The 21,258-nt window shown below is 43.9% G+C and overlaps 1 protein-coding gene across 1 annotated transcript in view; it reads left to right on the forward strand.

Moving 5' to 3' along the window:
* The window catches only part of LOC131215380 (protein sidekick-like), a 100,804-nt gene that overhangs the window by 53,746 nt on the left and 25,800 nt on the right, over positions 1–21,258 (forward strand). The window contains exon 2 of the mRNA XM_058209769.1: positions 19,723–20,033. Within this exon, the coding sequence (XP_058065752.1) occupies positions 19,723–20,033 (311 nt within the window). The remainder of the gene's footprint in view (positions 1–19,722; positions 20,034–21,258) is intronic.

Below are 21,258 nucleotides of genomic sequence, written 5' to 3' on the forward strand. Positions count from 1 at the left end.
GAATCGGGGAACGGAACTTTTTCCACTACAATTCTGCTCCCTTTTCCTTGGCCAATCTTTGTTCGTTCGTTCAGAGGCGCACCACTTTGAGATATGCAAATTTGCATAAAACTAATTAAATTCGAGTGCACGTAAGGCCAGCAGTCGGTTAGGTTGGGAAGAAAAACGAACATGAAAGGTGCACGAATAGCTTAAAACTAATGATTTATTCATCTGGAGTGCTCTAAGTATTATGAGTTAGAAAAATCATCAATAGGCGAACGGGTGAAATTGGTGGTGCGATGTTCTGAATGAAACCAAAACCAAAAAGAATTCAATTCCATTATCCGTTTTATGGGAAACATTGATAAAACATAAGCACCTTTGATAGCTGCGTTCCTGTTCATTCCTTTCTTTTATACTGGAATTAGACCATAACCTATCTGTTAGTGTTAAATTTAAGAACACCGCTTCGATCGCTGTAAGCTGACCGATTTGGAGTGGTATTTGTTGGCTCGTAACACTGAAATGGCACCCAACACACGAGAGCGATCTTTATCGATTTCGGTCACCATTTTATAGTTATACGACTCCCAAAAAAAAGGACAGAAGTTGCCGAACGATTGCAGTGCGGGAGTGCTTTTCGGGTGCGGTTTTAATCAAATCGATAGCGCAATACTCGGTTATACTCTAAAAGTTATGGGCTCATAACAGTGCGGTTGTTAACCCGCTCTCCGGGCGCGCGTTCTCGGTCGCTCCAGGAGCGCATTGATGCACCGCAGATGCACATTCTTTCATAAAAATCGGAAACCACTGAGAAATCCGTACGTTCAATAGCGTGAGTGGCTGGCTCCCGGCCGGTCGGTGGCGGTTGAGCACAAAATGCAGTGCTATACATTAGAGGAATCAAGCCGGGATTTTGTTGCATCCGGCCACCAGCATTGTTCGTCGGTCGGTGCGACGTATCTTTTCCTTTCGTTGTTTCGTTGCTCGCAGTTACGTAGCCCAACCTAGATTGGGATTGCGTTGATTGGAAGGTGGATTTTCAGCTCTTTATGGAATCGGTCTATAAAAATTTACTCGCATATTGACAAAAATTTCCACAATGAGGCAATCTCGTTGGCATTCACGAGATCGTAAAGTTCTGCCAATCCAACCCGTTGGATGTGCTTGGAATATAAACTGAAAGCGATTTCCTGTATTGTTTCAAGTTATGTAAGGCTTTAAGTTATGTATGGAGTGTTCTGAGCAGTTGAGTGCAGTCAATGCATATTTGCTGGCTCTGCACTCAGCGTGTTAAGTGACGGCTTAAAGAATCCTTACACCCTTCGTTCGACGATGCTTTAAATTTGCAAGAAGCTCAACGGCACTTTGCTCTAGCTGTGATGTCGTTCACTGGTGCAGAAAGCTTTCAAGTGCTTCAATGTAAAATGTGTGGCAGGATTCGGAAGCCACTTTGTTGGAACAGCCAGCGTGTTGAGGTTCACAATATTCAGTTCGCTCCTGCAGCTCTTGAAAACGATAGAAAATGAATGTAAAATTTTTCAAAAAATGAATTTGATTTTATTTGAAAGACAAAATTTCACTCATTTCTGCGCTCATTATATTTGGTTCTAAATCCTGATTCATTGTTATGTAAACGATTACCGGATGCTTTGGATGATTGCAATCGAAAGTTTAAATGGAATAAATTTGGACCAACAAGTTTGAAATACATTATATAAAAGAGGAGGTTTGTTGTCCAAACCGAGTTACCGAAAATGTTTTACTTTGATCTCGCCAAAGATCAAACAAAGAAAACCTGCTGACACCGCGCCGTTTCTCTTATCAAACAATCAGAAACCAAACATAAACCACCGAAAACAAAAGTAAGTCCGTCCGATCGCAAGAATTACGGTCATTTGTTGGAGATCGGCGCACCAAAAGGATTTTTCATTCTCTTTCACCGTTTTTTTTCTCTCTTTATGGATTATCTGTGAGTGGTTTTTAATGCTGTAATATTGAATTCCTGGGTCATGTTGTTTTCGTTTTTCAATTTCTCGTTTCATCGGCCCTGCTGCAGCCGCCTCTACATCGTGTCAGCATATTACATTTCGTTGGAGCGGCACTGGCTTCCATTGCTTACCGGGTAAACGGCAGATTTTTCCGATAAGATTGTGTGTTGAGACCTTTCTTTCCGTGGTTCGCCCCTGAATACTTTTCTGTCCTATTCAATGTCATGTGCCTGTGAACGTTGGAAAAAAGGATAGAGGTTTGGTTGCTGTATCTTTTTGGTTCCGGACACGTGTTGGAATTTCGGAAAAATCGTGCGCTTTTTACTGGCTCCGGCCACACAGGGTACTCGACTCGGGGCTTTTCGGTCTTTGAGGCTTTCGACGGCCGACATGATTTCTCTCGTTCATGTCGTAAACAATTCGGAAAAATGGATTCCGATTACGATGTGCAGCACGTACGCTCCCTCAAACACACTCTTTAAAGTTCAGCGGTGGCCAGAAAAAGGGTTCAAAGGATTTCAAATGGCTTTTACTTCCTGCACATCCCGTGCTCTGATGTCCCGGCTTAATCGAGACAAGAAAGCGGTAGCCATCAAACTAATTAAATCTTCTTGTACCAAAAACAGGTTAGCTTTTGCAATGCGCAAAAGCAAGACGACGACGTCGTGTTGATATATCTCAGATTTGGTCTAAGAAAGTTCATTAACTAATAATTCTTCCCTTTCTTTTCTTATTCTCCTATAGGTAAGACAAGCATTGACGACCGTTCGGGAAGAAGACGAAGGCACCCTTTCGTAGCGGCACAATTTTCCAATTCCTCTGCAGACAAAAGGCATGTAAAGCATGATAATGATGAGCACCGCACTGCTTGCGTATGCTTCCTTCGAACTATGGCACGTTTTAAAAGAGGCCAACACATTGAAACACATTTCTCTGGCCATTCACCGACGCCTGGTGGAGGAGAAACGGAGTGCCTCGCGGGTCATTAGTTTAAGTGTCCTTCCTTCTGGTTCGTGGTGTCCGGGTTGAATAGTGTCCTGGTGCAAGGCTTTCTTGTGTGTTTGTCGATCCTATTTGTGGGATAGGCAACGAAGTAGGTTTGGTCGGCCCGATGGGAAAAGGAATGAAATTAATGTCGTTGAAGGTGCGAATAGGACGCCCATCGGTTTCTTGCTCTTGACAATGAATGGGTCGTCTTCGGGCGCGAAGCTATCGACCGGACCATTTGTCATGATCATCCTCAACCTGTCGCGAAAGAGTTTCTTATTTATGACCATTGGACTATGATTTTAATGGACTTAATTGAATTTATGTAGAAGGGATTTTTATAGCAAACGATGCAAGTAGTACATATGAAAAAAGGATATTTAAATTTGTTTAGCAAGCCATACTTAAAAGGTACGTTCGTATAACAAAATCTCAAAGGCTAGTTGGAAGTTAAAATCGCAAGAATGAAAATGTTTTATGGTATAGTTATTACGCGCATCATATACATTTTGATCTAATATTTTGATGGCTGGCAACCTAATTTGTTGCTTTGTAATTTTTACAGTTCCAATATTAACATTTATTCTTCAACCAGCATAATGTGATAGTGAAACAGTCCTAGATTTCTCTTTTTCAGCCTGCCACCTGTCTGCGTTGCGATGCGCTGAAATCAGAGTTGAATCAGATTAATAGTTGAGTGGGGCAGACGGCCACAATTTCTCTTTTTTCCACACGACACATGTCAAATGATATTTTAAATCACTACTCCCGATAACCCTACGCACACCTGCGAGGCTCAACCTTCGCACGTACCTGGTGTTCCTGGGTTAATCCTTGGCGAACTTCATCACCGGCACAATAAAAAGTGGATGACGGTGTGTTGCTGATAATGCCGGTATTAATAGGGATGATTATAATTTTTATTACCCTTCATCTGCAGCGAAATGGCCTGATTACGGTGTGCCCTCTGTGCTGTGAGTTTTATTCATTTCAACCTTCAATTTGGATCACGCACTTTTAACACTCTCATTTTCACCCAATCCCGAACCGGGCCGACAAGGGTTAGCAATACCAGCGTATGCTTTCGCTGGACTCGCTCGAATTTTCCAACCCACCCAGTCAGTTATCACCCGTCAGTTAATCTCGCACGTCACATGCACAGCACTCTGGTGCACCGGTTGGCGGCGGTTGATGTCTAATGAAAAATGCCACAAGCTGTGGTTGGGCTCCGGAATGCCGTCCGCGCACACGGCGAACCAAATTAATCGTTTGTCATAATGCGATTTAATTGGCACACTTTTCCGACAATAAAATTTAAATCACTTCAAATGCCATTTGCAACCAAATTACCGTATTTTTCCGTGTATAACGCGCACCCGTGTATAACGCGCACCCATATTTTACGAGAACAAAATTGGAAAACAAATTTTTTACTTTACATTTTTCAGATATGTGATATCCAACAAATATCAAATGATAATAATGTATTACTCTAAATACTCTATAAATATTCTAAAGTAGACTAAAGATAAAATGCGTATACATTGCAAAAGACATACTAGTATTTTATATTTCGGAATAATCTTCAAACTCAGATTCACTGCTGTCTGACAAATTGATATTCTCCAATTGCTGTTCAATGTACTCCTCATTGTCACTCTCTGAAGAGTCCTCATAAATTGCGACATCTTCAGATCCATGCTGATGCCACATTTTTTAAATGATTTCACAACAACTTCTGTTTTAACTCCCTGCCATGACTTAAAAAACGATATTGTATGGATAATTATATTCCTAACAAGTGTTTCAATTTATAATTTATTCAATAATACTATAGAATATGTACCTAAAAGGGCACATTTGTATGCTTGGAGGAGACAAAATGTTTACTACCCTTGTATAACGCGCACCCAGATTTTAGAGCTAAAAAAAATTGGGAAAAAAGTGCGCGTTATACACGGAAAAATACGGTAAATCAATGTTTGCGATCATACGATGAAAGCTCGGCAGGCAGGAATCGTGTCATGCTGATGTTCTTTGTATTACGTGGCACTTATCAAGTGGAAGTCAAAAAGCCTTTCAAATCGAATTACATTAAACCTGAATGAGTTCAATAAAACGAACAAAACTATTTATTGTTTGAAACGAAAGTTTTTTTGGTTGCAAATTCTCTTCCGCAGCGTTTTCCTAAGCTGACGACATGCTGACGATATGAACGATCGGGTAGCATACCAGCAATGAGTCGTCTGTACTGACACTGCCAGCCTTAAATGGCCTGTGATTATACTTTGTTGTCAATAAATTAACGCCTCATGCGTTAGTTAGAACCTACTAATACCCATACCAATGACAAGCGGCAACGGAACAAGCTTCATTAACGTCACCACACGCCGTTCATCTTGCTTATGTTCGACTAGGCGTTCAAAAATCGATGGCTCAACCTCGAGCTCTATGAAAAAGCGACATACATTGACATCGTCAGAAAGGAGCTCGAGAGTTTGCATAGCGGATAATGAAACAAAAAATTGTTACCTGAAACGCTTATTAAATGTTCATGATTGAGCACAAAAGTTAATTTTATAATCAATAACAAATGTATTTTTATATTTTGTTGTGCTGTGAGCTGTGGTTCGTCCCGTATATTCCACATTTTATTTTATCATTTTCACATTAAAAATTTTTAGTAATAATAGAAAACAAATCGCTGGACCCGCCATTGTTCAATGTAAATTGATTTCGTTCGAAATGGAGACGCCTGGTGAGCCGTTCACAAAATATCATAAAACACGGTGTTTTGGAGTATCATGTTTGGAAGAAAAAATCATGCTGAGGAAGCAAGACGCGATTTTATAGTTTGTTGTTCTATTGGTTGCTTTTAAAATTGATTACAAATCATATATCACATTCTCTTTTCTGGAACATATGACTTTCTATGTTTCAACTCGCCGGCCAATTGGTACCAATGGTCTCGTATTTTTCAATTAACATTATCAGAAATAATGGGGCAAGGTTGCCACTCTTAAGAGCTATATTTGCTTTCTCAAGCATCATACCTCTTTCATACCTACAAAGCCCTTTTTCATCGGCCACACCTTGGCGAGGTTTTCGAAACACGCCACAATGCTACATTCCCAGGACGATTGCAGGACGAATAGTTGTCCAGATTTGTTCTCCAAACTGTCATGTCAAAAATGTCACTCGGAGACGTCTTCAAAGCCGGGCGGGATGGTGACGATGAAAACAATTCATCGCTCGGTCCACACATCCTTGAGCAGCTGGCCGCTGGTGCATCACTCCATTCCGGTGCCTTGCCCGGTACTGCTGGTGATTGAGAATGTACAAAGCGAAATGTGTGTTTCTTGCCGCTGTTAGTATCTGTTGCCTTACTGTTGTCCATTCGCTCCACCAAGATGGTCTCCGATGGAATGAAACTACCGCAAAATTGCTCGTGACAGGTCGGAACCGCCGAGGCCAGAAAGGAACGCCCGGGCCCAGGCGAAAGAACACAGCAAATTGAAAGTTTCAAGGACGCTCTCTCTCTCTCTCTCTCTCTCTCTCTGTCTCTGTTACCCTATTTGCGGATTTATGCTGAAGCACGTTTCTCATTTTAAAACACTTTACGCGTAACTTCTCGGTGTGCCGCTAAGCAGATTTTTCTTGAACCCACGCCCCGTGCTTCCGTGCCTCAACGTTGCATATCCTGCGCACCCCAGCGGGTCGGGTCGGGAATAAAGGCCGCGCACGGCCGTGACAAATCTGTGCTGGTGGACAAATATCACGCCATCAAGGGAAACGGCACGCCGTGAAGGACGAAGGACACTACCGCTACCCTGCTTCGACCTCGGCGTGTGAAGTATCGGGAGGACCTCATTCTCATTTGTCGAGGCAATGGCTTCAAAGTGATGTACCATTTACAAATGTTCTCCGCTGCTTTGGTCGTTCTGGTTGACGTCTGCCCGGTTCCGAACCCAAATGCCTCATTTTAGACCCCATACCTTGACGTTAGGGGGGGAGACATTCATAAAGGCGTAAGAACACCCCGCCATCAGGCGTCGGCCGCTTGTAGGCGTCTAATTTATTTGCGCAATAATTATCGTGTAATAGCGTTAGGGTACGGACTGGGTCGCTCAGCCCACCAGAGGCACCACCTTTCACCGTAAGGATACGGTGTGTGGTGCTTTGTTCTTGAAAGCTTATGCCACTCGGTCCGTTCTCCCGACCCGAGGCCTGACGATAATGGCGCTCATCTCATAGTGGCAACATCTCGAGAGTCTTTGCGCCCCAGTCCCAGTGGGTCGTTCGTTCTGATGCGTTCCGGAAAAAGGTTTACGGTGCCCGGAGCGTATGGCAAGTACCCTGTGCACCATATATTCCGATCATGTTCGTCACTGTCGTCGCTGTCAATGATGTAGTTTTCGGTAGCACTCAACTTAACACTGTAATTATGTGAGAGAATTAGCTCATCAAATCGTTAGATTTATGCTCGCAAAAGCTTTCGATCCAATTAAACTTAATTGCCTAATTAGTGCGAAGGAGTTGCTCTACCTTCATTCACGTTAACTTCTCTACGGAAACATATTGTATAGTTTAACTGTTAATATATGCGGCCGGTAATCGGTGTTTGTCGATATTCAGTTCGATATAAGCTATGAAATTTCAAACTTTCAGAAAATTCATAAAATTACCGTGAAACATGTTGCTGCAGTTTTATGCAAATTTATTCATCAATTCATTTTTTTTAAATTATAAATCTGCCAACTGCCAACTGCCTTGGTTTGCGATATTTCAATCGTTTTTTTAAGTTTTGCGATGTAGCTGGGTAAACAACATTCACAAGCAACAATTCCATTGTCTCTGAAAAGCACAGCAAGTTAACAGTTGGTCTTCTGCATTTTGCAACTCTTGAAGTATGTCCGCCATTCATCTCTCGATACGATTCGATGCAGAAGCCACTTTCTGTTCCGCCTTTCTTTTGAGTTTTCATTCCAGTTTTGTGTAGTGTGACTTCATCTCGACTCGACTTGACTCGACTTCATAGTGTGCGTATCCAACCTCCATTTGTTTTGGTATTTTCTGGAACTTTTTCCGACAAAAAGTTGTTCCACAAATGCTTGGATGGTCCACACCAAATTACCCTTGAGAGGGCGAAAGGTAATGACGGTAAAGACTCCATTACTCTCACGAAAAATATTAAACTAAATTTACAACCGTAAACTGAATGTAAACTGTAAAGTAAGCTAAGATCGCGAAATAACTTACAAAAGAACTTTCTTTAAAAATGTTCATCTTCGAGTCTACTTCATAACTGTTTATAAGCTGCTTCATGGACGTCTCCAAAAACTACTTCAACGCAGCACGAAGACCACTGTAATTTATCATATTTCTGATGTAGTATGCAAGGAGTAGAGCCAAAAGTGCTTCATTGATGCTGAGCTAAATTGTTGAGCAATGTTTAAAAAAAAAAAACCAAAGTTATGCTGTCGTCTCACTTCGGGCACATCCTTCGCTGGTCGCGCACTGCTCGGGGCTTGTTTGTCCCGCCATCAGCGAGATGATCTTTTGCGGCTCCGAGCATCCAGCCATACAGAGGAAGCATGTCCTACCTCCCGGGGAACAACTTGAAACTTTGCCCAGAAAACCACACCGATTTCTCCGAACGAGGAAGATGGTGCTCAAAGCCCCGTCTCACTCCCGTGGCTGTCAGGAAAGTTTTTCGCACGTCAAAAAAGCGATGAACGGTTCTGTGTTATTTTTCGTGCTCGGTGCTCAACTTATTTGCTGCCAGTTTATTCCCGGAGAAGTTGTGAGTGCCACTGCAACTTGCACGTCATCCAAATGTCGCCTTCTTCCGGTCCGGTCCGCCCCGCGGTCCGCCTTTGACTCCCGGCTGACGACATGTCACTATCAGCACAATGTTTCGTGACTTGAGGTTTGCGTTTCGTCTGCGCGCATACCAGAAAAGTGGTCCCCTGGTTTTTGGGGTGCTCCTTACGGAGGCTTCTTCTACTGCTCGGGAATCGGGAACATGCTCTCCACACTATCGATTCCTAACGATCTCTGATTCGGTATCGGTTTTGCGTACTTCATAACATTGCTGTGGGTTGTCAATGTTTGTTTTGACGCAATGAAACATACTCCTGATGGTGACGTGCCCGGGACGCTCCGAAGTGATGTGGAAGTGACACAATTGTTGTTTCAATTGCTTCTTACGCCGTTCACCGCACACATCATCCATAGAAGGATGTCTGTTTTTGCATACAACATACAAATGGCGGGAATGGCGAAGGGAAACACGCGCTGCGGTACGTGCGTATGACAGTAAAATGTCTTTTATGTTGCGAAAGAGAAGCGTTCTGAGAACGCAACAGATCCTTATCGCGCAAAGATAAGGGCAGGGACGGTTTTTGCTATGCGTGCATAGCAAACTGGTAACGACTTCAATTCTTCCAACGCTAACGAATGTAAAATTGGATGTGTTTTGAGCGAAAACGATCGTATGAAATAGACACCAAGTGTAATGTGTACAAAACATATTTTTTGATATTTTTTCTTATGAAAGGTGTTAAAAACATTATTATGAACATCAGCCATCGTTTCTTGCATTCACTTTTGAAGGACGTTTGACAACAAAATTAAAAAATTAAAAAAATTTAGAGAAGAAATTTAATTACTTAAGAAAGCTGACAGTTGTGCCATCATGAATTTATAATTTATTCAAGGCCAGGATACGACTGGACTTGAAGTAGATCGTCCTCGATCGTGAGCGATGAAGGGATCTTTGTTATAGATCGGGATCGCTAGGCGTTTGTAGTGCCCAGATAAGTAAAAAAGGAAAACAACGAACGAATGATGTAGATCGAGTCAATGTTTGGTCCCCGAATAAGGGAATCGTTGCGTTATTGATTTACTCCCGCCATATGTGGCTCCGTCCGTCCATGCATGGTGAACTTCATTTACATCGAATCTTTCTAAATGATTTCTTAAAAGAAGTTGATGAGAAATGAAAACCCAATCCACTTATGGTAAAGTCCGCCCTAATCCGGCTACCGCTTCCTGGTATTCGTGGATCGCACCCAAAAGTTCGGCAAATAACTTTGGGCCAAGAAATAAAACCCTGCAAGTACACGCGACCAAAGTTTTAAGCCATCTGTTTAGCCAGAACTCGCCATAATTCATTTTTATGTTCCTCGTCATCGACAACGGGCACACCGGGTACCATATGTGACAAAGCAATAAGCCGGGTACGGGACTACGGGGCCCGAATTCTGGGGGCCGAACAATGTTTGTGCCCTTCACATCGGTGAGAGCGATTGACAAAATTCCTTCGCGCGATTCAATCCGTAAAACGCGGCCAGCGGCATTACTTTGCACAAGAATCTCATTTATTGCTTTCGCGGGTGATAAACTTTCACGAAAGTATCCTTCATTGCGTTGCAAAAGTATCTGGATGAGTTCCACGAACGGCAAATATATTTTCACATCTAGAAAAATTGAGCAGAAATGAGCTGTGGAGACAGATGGTACCCACCGGCACTCCGGTGCGTTCTGTTCGTATTGGAATGTGCAAAAGAGAAAAAAAATATGACGAAGGGCCCAATCTCGGATCTGGAGAGGAGGCTTAGAAAAATAGACAATAAATATGTTCGAAATTAATTCATATTCCATACTATTTAAAATACAAATCATGGAAATTATAGGGTTATACACTAACAAAACCGATTCAGGATTCAAATCATAAATTAAAGCTTTTTTACGAGCGATCAATTGCTCAAAAATATTACTAATCTCTCGATCGCCAAATTCTCTTTGATTGATGTACTCTGTTTAAAATCTCGTCCGAAAAAATATTTAATTAAATGTCAATTTGAAGCACTCCATGCTCTTTGCCGATAGTTTGCAGTAACTTAATACTCCTGTTCCACATCATAAGCCAAGTTTGATTTATTCTTCGCTTAAAGTTTCCTACACAGCGTTAAACATTTTTTCTCGTTGCGCTTGGAGACTAAACACTTAACGCTCGTTGAAGAGATACGCACGGTACACACTCTGTGGCATACGAAACAGAACCGCAACCCTCACGAAATTGTTCCCATTTTTCTTGTCCGTCTCGGAATTCAATCAATGTGTACCACTTAATGGCTAGATCCCAGAGTTCTAGGAACGATGCGTACAAAAGTGCTTAGACGTACGCAATTGGTGTGGTGAATTTTTCACGCACCATCGACAGCCCCCCGGTTTTGTCGGGAGCCCCCGAAAACAGCAGACTGTTCCAGTTTTTGTTTTCCTTCGCACTCGAAACGCATTTGCTCTGGCAACGGCGACGCCGAAGCGTTTGAGCACCGAGAAGGTAATCGGTTGATATATTTGCTGGAAAAGTGCTTTCGATTTCACCTGTTAAGTGCTGATTCAAGTAGCACCTATCGATACCGGTGGCCCGGTTGATTTATCGGGCTCACGCCCGAAAGTGATGCGTGGTTTTGAAGCATCAGCTTTTGCTGTGCTGGTGAAGCCATTTTTACGACCATGTTACAAGCAATACGATTCTCATTGCTACTGCCACTAGCCCTGCCTTGCCTATGCCAGGTGTTGTGGCCAAAAATAGCAACGACAGCAATAAGTTCCATTTTCGGTACGCAGATGGTGTACGCAAAATCATTGATTTCTACGAACACCTTTTCGCTTAGCACACAACGTAATTTACGGTTTTTCTATCCCTAAAAATAGGCCGTTCCTGCGAACCTTTTCGAGAACGAAACGTTAAATGGCCTCTTAGATGACTTGAAGCCATGTTTTGTGTTTCAATTAAAATGGACACGAGTGTTGATTTCCTCCATAATTTCATCACCGTTTTCCGATGTGCAATAATCGGAACTCTTCAATTAATTACTACCTCAATCCGGCGATTTTTCTTAAATCTGTCCATTCTTCGATCCTGGGCGCGTTTTGAATGGCCGTTCAAAGACGGCCAAACTTATGCCGGTCCTTTTGGCACCAGTCCTGATTGCTTCTCGTCTCACCGCCCAGTCAGTGCTGCCGATTTTTATCGAACTCCTTTCGGGCGAACGCTCCAGCTGGGGTCTTTGCCGGGGAGAAGAAAAATCGGTTGACTGAATAATTGATAAAGTAAAGCAATCGCATTTCGTGCAGTCGGCAAACTCAGTGGCTTTTTATTAAATATTCACTCGCGAAACGCGTCGGAAAAAGCGGACCAGAACTGTCAACTCATTGTGGAAAAATCTTAGCACGCTTCGACCGGAAATCCACTGCTGACCGATCAGCGGCCAAGAGATCTTGTGCCTTCTCTCAAAGCGCCTGTTTCATGCTAATCCTATAAAACTTTAAATGATTATCGATTCATTGTTGGATTTTGGAGGACGAGAGAAAAAAACTTGGAGTCATCGGAAAAACTTGTCTTTAAAATTAGAATGGATTTGAGTTTGCTCATACTTCAAGCCAAATTTATTTAAAAAAAAACATAAATTATACACCTAAAGATATGCAATGAAATTTAAATCGATACCTCTTGCTTTGCTATGGTCTTCTATTGTTTTTGTAAACCTCGTAACATCGAAATTCGAAAGAACGAAGTGCTAGTAGCTCAAACCTTTGCATCGAAAACGGATTATAAAATAAGAGATCCGTAGATGCGGTACCAGTTTTGCGAACATTGCGACGCACCGTAAAGGCGCAACAGGCCACCAAAGTGGACATGCTCCTAATCTAATTGCAGGAAACGACACCGCCACGTTGAAGCCGGTGAAAGCTCCGGTTGCAGCTTATCGCACGAAGGAAGGCACCCGCGAACCAGGGAAGTGATTTAAAACGAGCTCATTAGTCAACGGTGACAAATTTAAAACTCGAAAAGGATGCCCTATCGGTACGGTTCCATCTTGCGCGGATTTACCGTGACCAGCGATTTCGCGCGCGGCTCAAATTTATCTTCGTCGGTGCCACGAAGTAAATTTTACTTTATCAGAGTAAATTGCCTGTTTACAACCGAGCCGAGTCGTTCGTCCGGCTGCTCGTTTCCAGTATACGGAAGCTTCAAATCCGCAAGGCCCGCAAGTAGCCTCACATAAACTGCTCCCGAGAGAGAGACAGGTGTGTGTGCGGCTGAATTTGTCCCCGTGGAAATCTTGTTAGCCCCCGCAGAGGAGCTCATTAGTCCACGGAATGACTTTTTTACGGTGGTACCACCAGACCGTAAATCCCTCGCGGGTCGCGCCCGCCCAGACCGTCCCAGGTCTGTCTTCTTCTACCAAGCTGAAGTAACGCGGTTCGCGGCCGTCACACTAAAATCTCATCCTGGTCGCTTCCCGGGAAGTTAATCGGAGGGTTTGCTACGACATCCTCACGCACATCCTCCGTTTTAATTGCAGCGATTTCGTTTTCGACCTCGAATCCCGGAAACCCGGGCAAGATCCTGGCGATCCCCAATCAAGCGGCCGATCGAATCATCTGCAGCGGGGACGCATAAATTAGTTCGGCTCTGGTGGCGAAGCAAATTTTGGGGCGGTGTGCAAAATTAATGCCCCATGCTCCCGAGAGAGGGCGCGTTATCATTCGATCGTAAAAAAGGGGGGCCGAGCCGAGCATGAATAACGAGGGAAATAACTTCCCGTTCCTGAGAGGTTCCTGGGCAGCCCGCAGGGATACCGCAGAACAGTCGCAGGATGATGGAAATATTTGGCCGCACGCTCGCGCCGGTAGTTAATATATCTTTACGGCAATAAAACTTAACTGCCCAGATCCGGTCTCCGGCCGTTTCCGATAGCTTAACCTTAGCGGGGGTCCTTTCGATCGGTAAAAAGTCCCCACCTGCCCGAACGGGCCATAGATTCTTAAAGATCTTCTTCACGCTTCGCCGGCGGCATCCTACGGCGGGGACGCACCTGCTTGGTTAGGTCCTTGCCTTTCCGGGGGGCGGAAGAAAAATCCGGACAAACGCATTTCGGACATAGCTCTCCACCCCAAAATGTGCCCAAGACCACGGGTGGGATTCCGGATTTTTGGAATATCTTTGCTTTATGAAGCCCTCGGTACCGAGGAAATGTGGCCTAGGAAGGGATGAAAAATGGTACCATAATTTTATGCATCCGCTTTGGCCGCCTCCATTGCGAACGACCTAACCACCGAAGGACAAAACCTTTTTTGGTGCTTTGGCTGGTGCCCGGAAGATCGTCCTATGCTGACCGGCGACCCACTATCGTTCGATAGCAGGACGGCTCTCGACCGCACGGATCATCCGGCCGTGCCTGGTCGGCGACCCGATTATCTCTCCGACCCGTCAGGTCGGTTTATGAAGCGGTAAATAATTAAACTACATCCAAAGCGAACTCATTTGTCACGTCCGACGACGACGCAGAGTGGTGGACGGCCATCCTTCGTTCACTCTGGCGCCGGGGTGTAAGAATAACTTCCGTTTTGGCGTCAGCAATAACTTTCGATTAGATATCTCCGCCTGGTGCGCCGGATTACCGGCTGGATGCCGTGCGTTGGATGGCTGGACGATGGATGCATAAATTTAAATTTGATCCAGCCGAGATCGGGGGGCCAGCAGATTTCAGCGGCGGCGGACCCACATGATCCCATCATGCGGAGGCCGACGGCTCGACGTGCAGGATTGGAATGGATTGGGACGGCTTCGGTCGGCGGGTTCCATTAATTTGTAGGGCCGGCTAGTTTGCAAAAGTTCGCTTCAATTATCTAATGGATGGTGGGATGCGTTCAGTTCGGCCCCCGCTATGGCCTAAAGGTTTACGATGTACTCTAAACAAGAACAGAGTTCGCTAGCGCGCCGAGCGGGTTTTTATGAGGTTATCCTTTAGGCTTCACAAATCTGTCCGATACAATGAGAGTAATCCTCTAGACGGAGCTTAGAGTTCTCCGTCATGCCACCGAACACATGTCGTACACCCGATGACGTGGGTTTACCGTCATGTTCTGCATGGAACGTTTGATTTTCTTGTCAATGTTTTCTAATCAATTTTAATCTTTGAGTTCTATCACTTGAACAATTTGATTCGTACTTGTCCTAAATCACTAATCATCGTAAACTGTGATTTTTTAATTTATTATTTTTTCCACTTATTTTTTACGATAAAAACTGTTCTTTTTCCAAATAATCAGTCGTCTTTAATATAAAAAAATGTATATTTGAATGGGTGCCTCTTTTCTTATAAGAGAAAGAGATTTTTCTTAACTTTGCTAGGGAAACGATCCTAACATTCGAATCAGATGAAGTTTTTAGGTCGAAATGTTAACACACTTTGAAATGAGCTGGTTTTCGTAAAGCCTTTAAACTCTGAGCTATGAAGGCGCAAAGCCAATCAATTTATCATGTTTGACGATTAGAACATTTAAAAAGCTTAAGCTGAACCGAAACCACCCCAAAGTGTATAGTGCCCTAAACAGAGACATCACCAGAGTAACTCTTCATGAATTCGAATCGAAGGCAAACACTGAAGATCGGAACACTGATGAGGCTGATCAAAATGTTGAACTGTTTTCTTACAACTATTTCTAAAAATAACTACAAACAGCCGGCATAAAAGTGATATAACTAACACTTTTCCACGAGTACCAAAATCATACTTTTAATTTCTAAATCACTATGTCGTCGTTCGTCGTTCGTTTCCACGATCCCATCCTGTAAAGGGGCAATCATCGCGTCACGGACCGCCCAAAAACTAGCCCGCGGAAGTGGATCATAACTTTCGGTGACATTCGGCCAGCTGTCCGACGATGGGTTTGCGTTGTTTGCTTGCTACACGTTTACGACAGCGTTCCGGAGTGGTTCCGGATTCGCCGCCGGAAAAAAAACGAAGTGCTGCCGAAACCACCCGGTCCGGGAAGAAAATACCTTCCCGGTGAGCCGAAGGGAGTTTGGAATGTAATTTATGGCAAACTAGCGCCATAATTCAGCGTGCAAACACAAACTTTATTGAAATGGAACAAGAAATTCGGCTGAAACCGGGGGCCCTTGTGGCAGTACGGCGAACGAACGCCCTTCGGGCGGGCGTTTCTGGCAGCACGCGGAAAGAATTCGTTTCCGTTCTCCTGCGGAGAACGAATTAACGACCAGCCGTACCAGACCCTCCAAGCTCCGGTGAGTGGTGTGTGTCGAAATGCGGAACAAGAAAATGTACATTTATATCAAATCAGAAGAAGGCCCCAGAGTCTCCCGGGGGGGCCGACTGTGTCGCATGCATCCACCGTGGGTCTGGTTTGTTTAATCTTTTGGCCCACCGGCTGCAGCTGAGCAAACACAAGGCGAGCAACGGCGAGCTTTGGCCCGCGTGGCCACCATTGGCACCGGCATATCGAGTGCGGAGTGCAGTTTGTTGCTCGCTTTAGCTGCAACTGCAACCGGCCTCCGTTGGCAGCAGACTGCAGATACCGGTCCCGAAGGACCGAGAGAAAACCCGGCCGCGAGTGCTGCCTTCGCGACTAGAACGGGCAGCCCAACATGTGTTATTTATCTTTCGGCACTAACGGAAAAAAGAGCTCTTTTGGGTTTTAGGTGCTGGAATTGTGCACCGACCGGCGCACCCGGGATCACGCTCCCCCCAGAGAAAAACGATTGCGGAGGCCTCGCGGATGAGGATGGATTGTTATTATTTAACAAACGTAATTACTGAGTAGGAGATTAATTATATTATTCCCGGTTCGGGGGCTCGTTAGCAATAAATGAATTGTAAATAATCGTACCAAGCGCCAATGTTGCTAAGAATTATGCAATTAGTCAAGCTCAACATGATCGGGTTAAAGTGCAATCCAAGGCGTGCATTTTGCCACATTACTATTTCTTATAAATTTCTTATGGTCCCAATTGAGAGGCTAATTGGCACGTGTTGAGCCTGCTTAACCAGGACCCTCCCTTGTACATGGGCCTTTTATTATCGCCAAATACATTATGTGTGGTTAGCATGCACCACCGTGTCCGGTGTGGTCTCGTTACACGCGAAATGTTGTACATGCACCGTTTAGGCATGATTATGCAAAATTCATACTAATCATCGGATTCGTGCGGGTCACGGTGCCGGAAGAAACCGCCGGCTTGTTGGGCCCGGGTCCATGAGCAACGCTCCAACAAACGTAGCACCTACCACAACCTAGACCCAGATCAGCGCTGCGATTGATTCGATTATAGTTGTTATTCGAGCACCCCTTTTTATGTACAAATTGTTTCTCTAATTCGATGCGTGTTTCAAAGCGCGCCACTTTGCTTATTCAATGTTACACATTTACTACATTCATGCTATTCGATCGGATCTGAAACTGTTAGTTGTGGAATTTCCATTGTTCGCACAACATAAGTATGCTCAATACACATTATAGCCAAGAAATCTGAGAGCTTAAATTCAGTGTCTTGTTTCCTCCATTTTCTGTTATATTTACCAATGAGCAATAATTACCGTATTTTTTCGTGTATAACGCGCACCCGTGTATAACGCGCACCCATATTTTACGACAACAAAATTGGAAAAAAAGTTTATTACTTTACATTTTTCAGATATGTGATATCCAACAAATACCAAATGATAATAATGTATTACTCTAAATACTCTATAAATATTCTAAAGTAGACTACAGATAAAATGCGTATACATTGCAAAAGACATACTAGTATTTTATATTTCGTAATAATCTTCAAACTCATATTCACTGCTGTCTGAGAAATTGATATTCTCTAATTGCTGTTCAATGTACTCCTCATTGTCACTCTCTGAAGAGGTACATTGTGACAATAGAGTATCCGGAAATTTGTGATTTAAAAAAAAAGCTTTATTCGATTTTCGATTATTTTGTAGCGTTAGATTGCTACACATGTCAGTGACTTATGGTGAAAAGTTCGGCCATTTTAAATTATCACTTAATCTTTGACAGCTGTTTTACTTTACTTTTACAGCTGTTTTGTTCAAAAATTTCTAAGAGGACCGAGAAGATGTAAACGTCGAAAAGCAAAGTTTGGTCGAATGTGAACAGTTTCGCTTACAGTTTTCTTCAATTACAAGGTCGTGGTGCCACACGAGTTGTTGCCGATAGATAGAACGGTCAATAACGAATATTAAAGTTATGCGCAATTTGTGCAAAGCAATCCACCACAAACGCGAAATCCAAAAATGAAATCCAAATGTCGTGAAATTTTTTGAACAGACCACGTGCATACGAAGCTTAAGATCGTTGCTTGTGTGCGAATTTTTGGCCAAAACCTACGAAGTAATGATGCTAAAGCCACCGTATTGACCAAATCTGGTTCCCTATAGCTTTGTCTTGTTTCCGAAACTCAAATTACCGTTTCGTGGTCAATTTATTTAGGAGAAGGCAGAAATCGCCGATGAGACAAAACTCTTTCACGCAAAAAAGCTGTAAAAATTAACTGAGCTTTAAAAATAGCCGAAATTTTCAACATAAGTGAGTGACATATGTAGCAACATTACGCATAAAAAAAATCGAAAATCAAATAAAGCATTTTTTTTAAATCACAAATTCCCGGTACTTATTTGACAGAATGTATATAAGTTAGAAGACCCCCCATTTTGGGTATATATTATATGTAACAATATTGTATGGATAATTATATTCCTAACAAGTGTTTCATTTCATAATTTATTCAATAATACCATAGAATATGTACCTAAAAGGGCACATTTGTATGTTTGGAAGAGACAAAATTTTTACTACCCTTGTATAACGCGCACCCAGATTTTAGAGCTAAACAAATTGGGAAAAAAGTGCGCGTTATACACGGAAAAATACGGTAATTATAACAATCATATGCTTTGGAAAGCAGCGAGAACTCATTAAGTAAATATAAAAGATTCAATTTCTTTGCGTAACAATAAACTTTCTCATTAAGCCCTAGATTCTGTAAATACCAACTTTAGATTTAACTAATCGTCAAAAGCCAGAAGTAAAACGTTTTTGAGTGATGATTTAGAATAAAATGCATTGAAAGGTTAGTCCAAAACAAACAAAACACTGTGCTGCATCTTTGCATACGGGCATCTGCAAGTTCATATGCGAAAAAAACTCCACCGCTTCGTCCACCGCATCGTCCAGCTGGTGGCTTTCTTTCGTTAACTTTACCCAAGAGTAACATCACGGACTCGTGGCTCCACTTCATCTTCGCATGCTGCAAGTTAAATTACGATCGTACGTCATCCGCCCCGCTCGGAACGATCATTTATTTTAAATGAAAAATGATTGTCAGACGAATGTGTGCTGTATTATTTATTAGAGAGCAAACAGAGCAGAGCGCTCCCAGGTTCGGATGCGAGTGTCCCAACCGGACCCGGGTCAGTGGCTGCCATCAAGGCACACTGGCTACCAAGTGTCAGGGTTCGCCACTACCGCACAAAGCATTAAAGTGCGCCGCTGGTGAAGATTACAGTGCCTGATTATTGCCACTAGCCCAATGTCCAGTCAGGCCAGACAGCAAGCCAGCCAGTGGCAAAGATGTTACGATTAGAAGGCATGCCCTTTGGGGGGCGCGCTCGATAACAGATTCATGCCAAAATGGGTTCTCCGCCCATGCTGGTAGTTCCAGTGTCGACTGGGGTCGAGATGGTGCCGGTTATTCCCGGTTGACCGCCGGATAACATAAACATACGCGCAGCGGACCACGCTCAAGACCACACCTTTGCGAGCGAGTTCGCCAACGACAACTCTTCAACCGATGGCCCTGGAGTTCTGGAGGTTGCACCGTGATCGATGTACTGAAACAATTTTCCTCTCCATCTGCCATTTCCAATTACAGATCTCACCAGCGGTGGCGTCCAGCAGAGCCAACCCGTCGACGGGTATAAATCATTGCTCGATATCAGCACCGCTCATCTGAGCGCTTACGTGGCCGCAGCCTCGATAGCATCGGGCTCGGGCTCGGGCTCGCCGGCATCGGCCCAGCCCCATCAGGAGCCGCAGTCGTTGACACGTGCCGGTGGCAGCAGCAGCAGCAGCGGCAAATGGGAGGCACCGTCTTTCGACGACACGACACCGACCAATGTGACCGCGCTGGTCGGTAAATCCGCTTATCTCAGCTGTCGGGTGATGAATCTGGCCAACAAAACGGTAAGACGACACTTTGGGACCACTGTGCATTGCCACAGGTCGGTGCAGCGCGCTTTTTGCGTACTGCACCTGGCCCCTCCGGAAAGAGCCGGTCCGACCGTCCGGCTACACGGAAAAGTGAGCGTCGTCCTGTCATAATGGGCGATGTTAAAAGCGAGGATTGCGCTGTCACTTCCCAACCGACGAGCCGTCCGGTGTGGCATGTAAGCTGGGGTGTTGAAGTGACAGGCTGGCGTAGGGCCAACGAAAGATACTACAAGCCTAATTCAGTTTAAATTTCACTAATGTCCCCACTAAGGCGCAGTCCTCTCGCCCTTTTAGTGCCAGGATTGGCTTAGTGTTTGGATGATGTTAACACTGGTATGAACCATCTGGTGTTTGGGTTTCACTGGCTTTTATATCATTCTCGGATCATTAGTTTTATTTGTTTTACTTCAACCGTTTCGTTTACTGTTTAATTTTATATGTTTTATGTATTTGTATCCTTCTCATTGTATTGTTCTGACTTCCATTCTCCAGTTTTCACCTTTTCCAAGTTTTCTCCCTCGATTTCCTTAATTTAATTTTTTGCACCTTTCATTGTTACTTCTTTTGCGCCTTTTTAAATTGTTTGGATAGGTTTTATTTTATTCACCCATCGATTTAAAAAATCGGGACTGTCTGCCATTCGCGCCTGTCACGTTTTGTTTCTTTTCGTTTTAAATTATATTTGAACGCCTCATTGGTTGCCGGCACCGTGTTTGTTTTTAATAACGCGAAAGCCACAGGCAAATATTGCAAAGCAGCTGACTCGGCCCTCGGCCGGCAATTGCAACTCATCTTTCAATGTGGTCAGCACATTGTGGCCACCATATATTTCAATTAATTTGTGTGGCCTACATGTCAGCGAACGAGGCAAAACGTATGAAACAAGGGCAGTCATATTTTGTGTCGATGGCCACCCGTAGTCGTCCACGGCGTGGTCGTGGAAAAAATAAACAATCATTAAGCATAAGATGAATTAATTTGCTTACCTTCTTTCCGGTTCGGCCGCAAACAAGCCAAACCAAACAAAATTACCACTGATTGCCCCCCAAAAACGGGCGCCTGGGTGGATAAACAGGCCGGGACGGGACGTCTAGCCAGGAACGCCGGCGAAAGAGTCCGGGAAAATCGACTTTCGCGGGCTGGACTTCTGAGCTCCCTTAATTGCAATGGCAAGGCTCGACTGTTGACTGTTTGCCGC

The sequence above is a fragment of the Anopheles bellator genome, chromosome 1 (genome assembly GCF_943735745.2).
Source record: "Anopheles bellator chromosome 1, idAnoBellAS_SP24_06.2, whole genome shotgun sequence".
Taxonomy (NCBI): Eukaryota; Metazoa; Arthropoda; class Insecta; order Diptera; family Culicidae; genus Anopheles; species Anopheles bellator.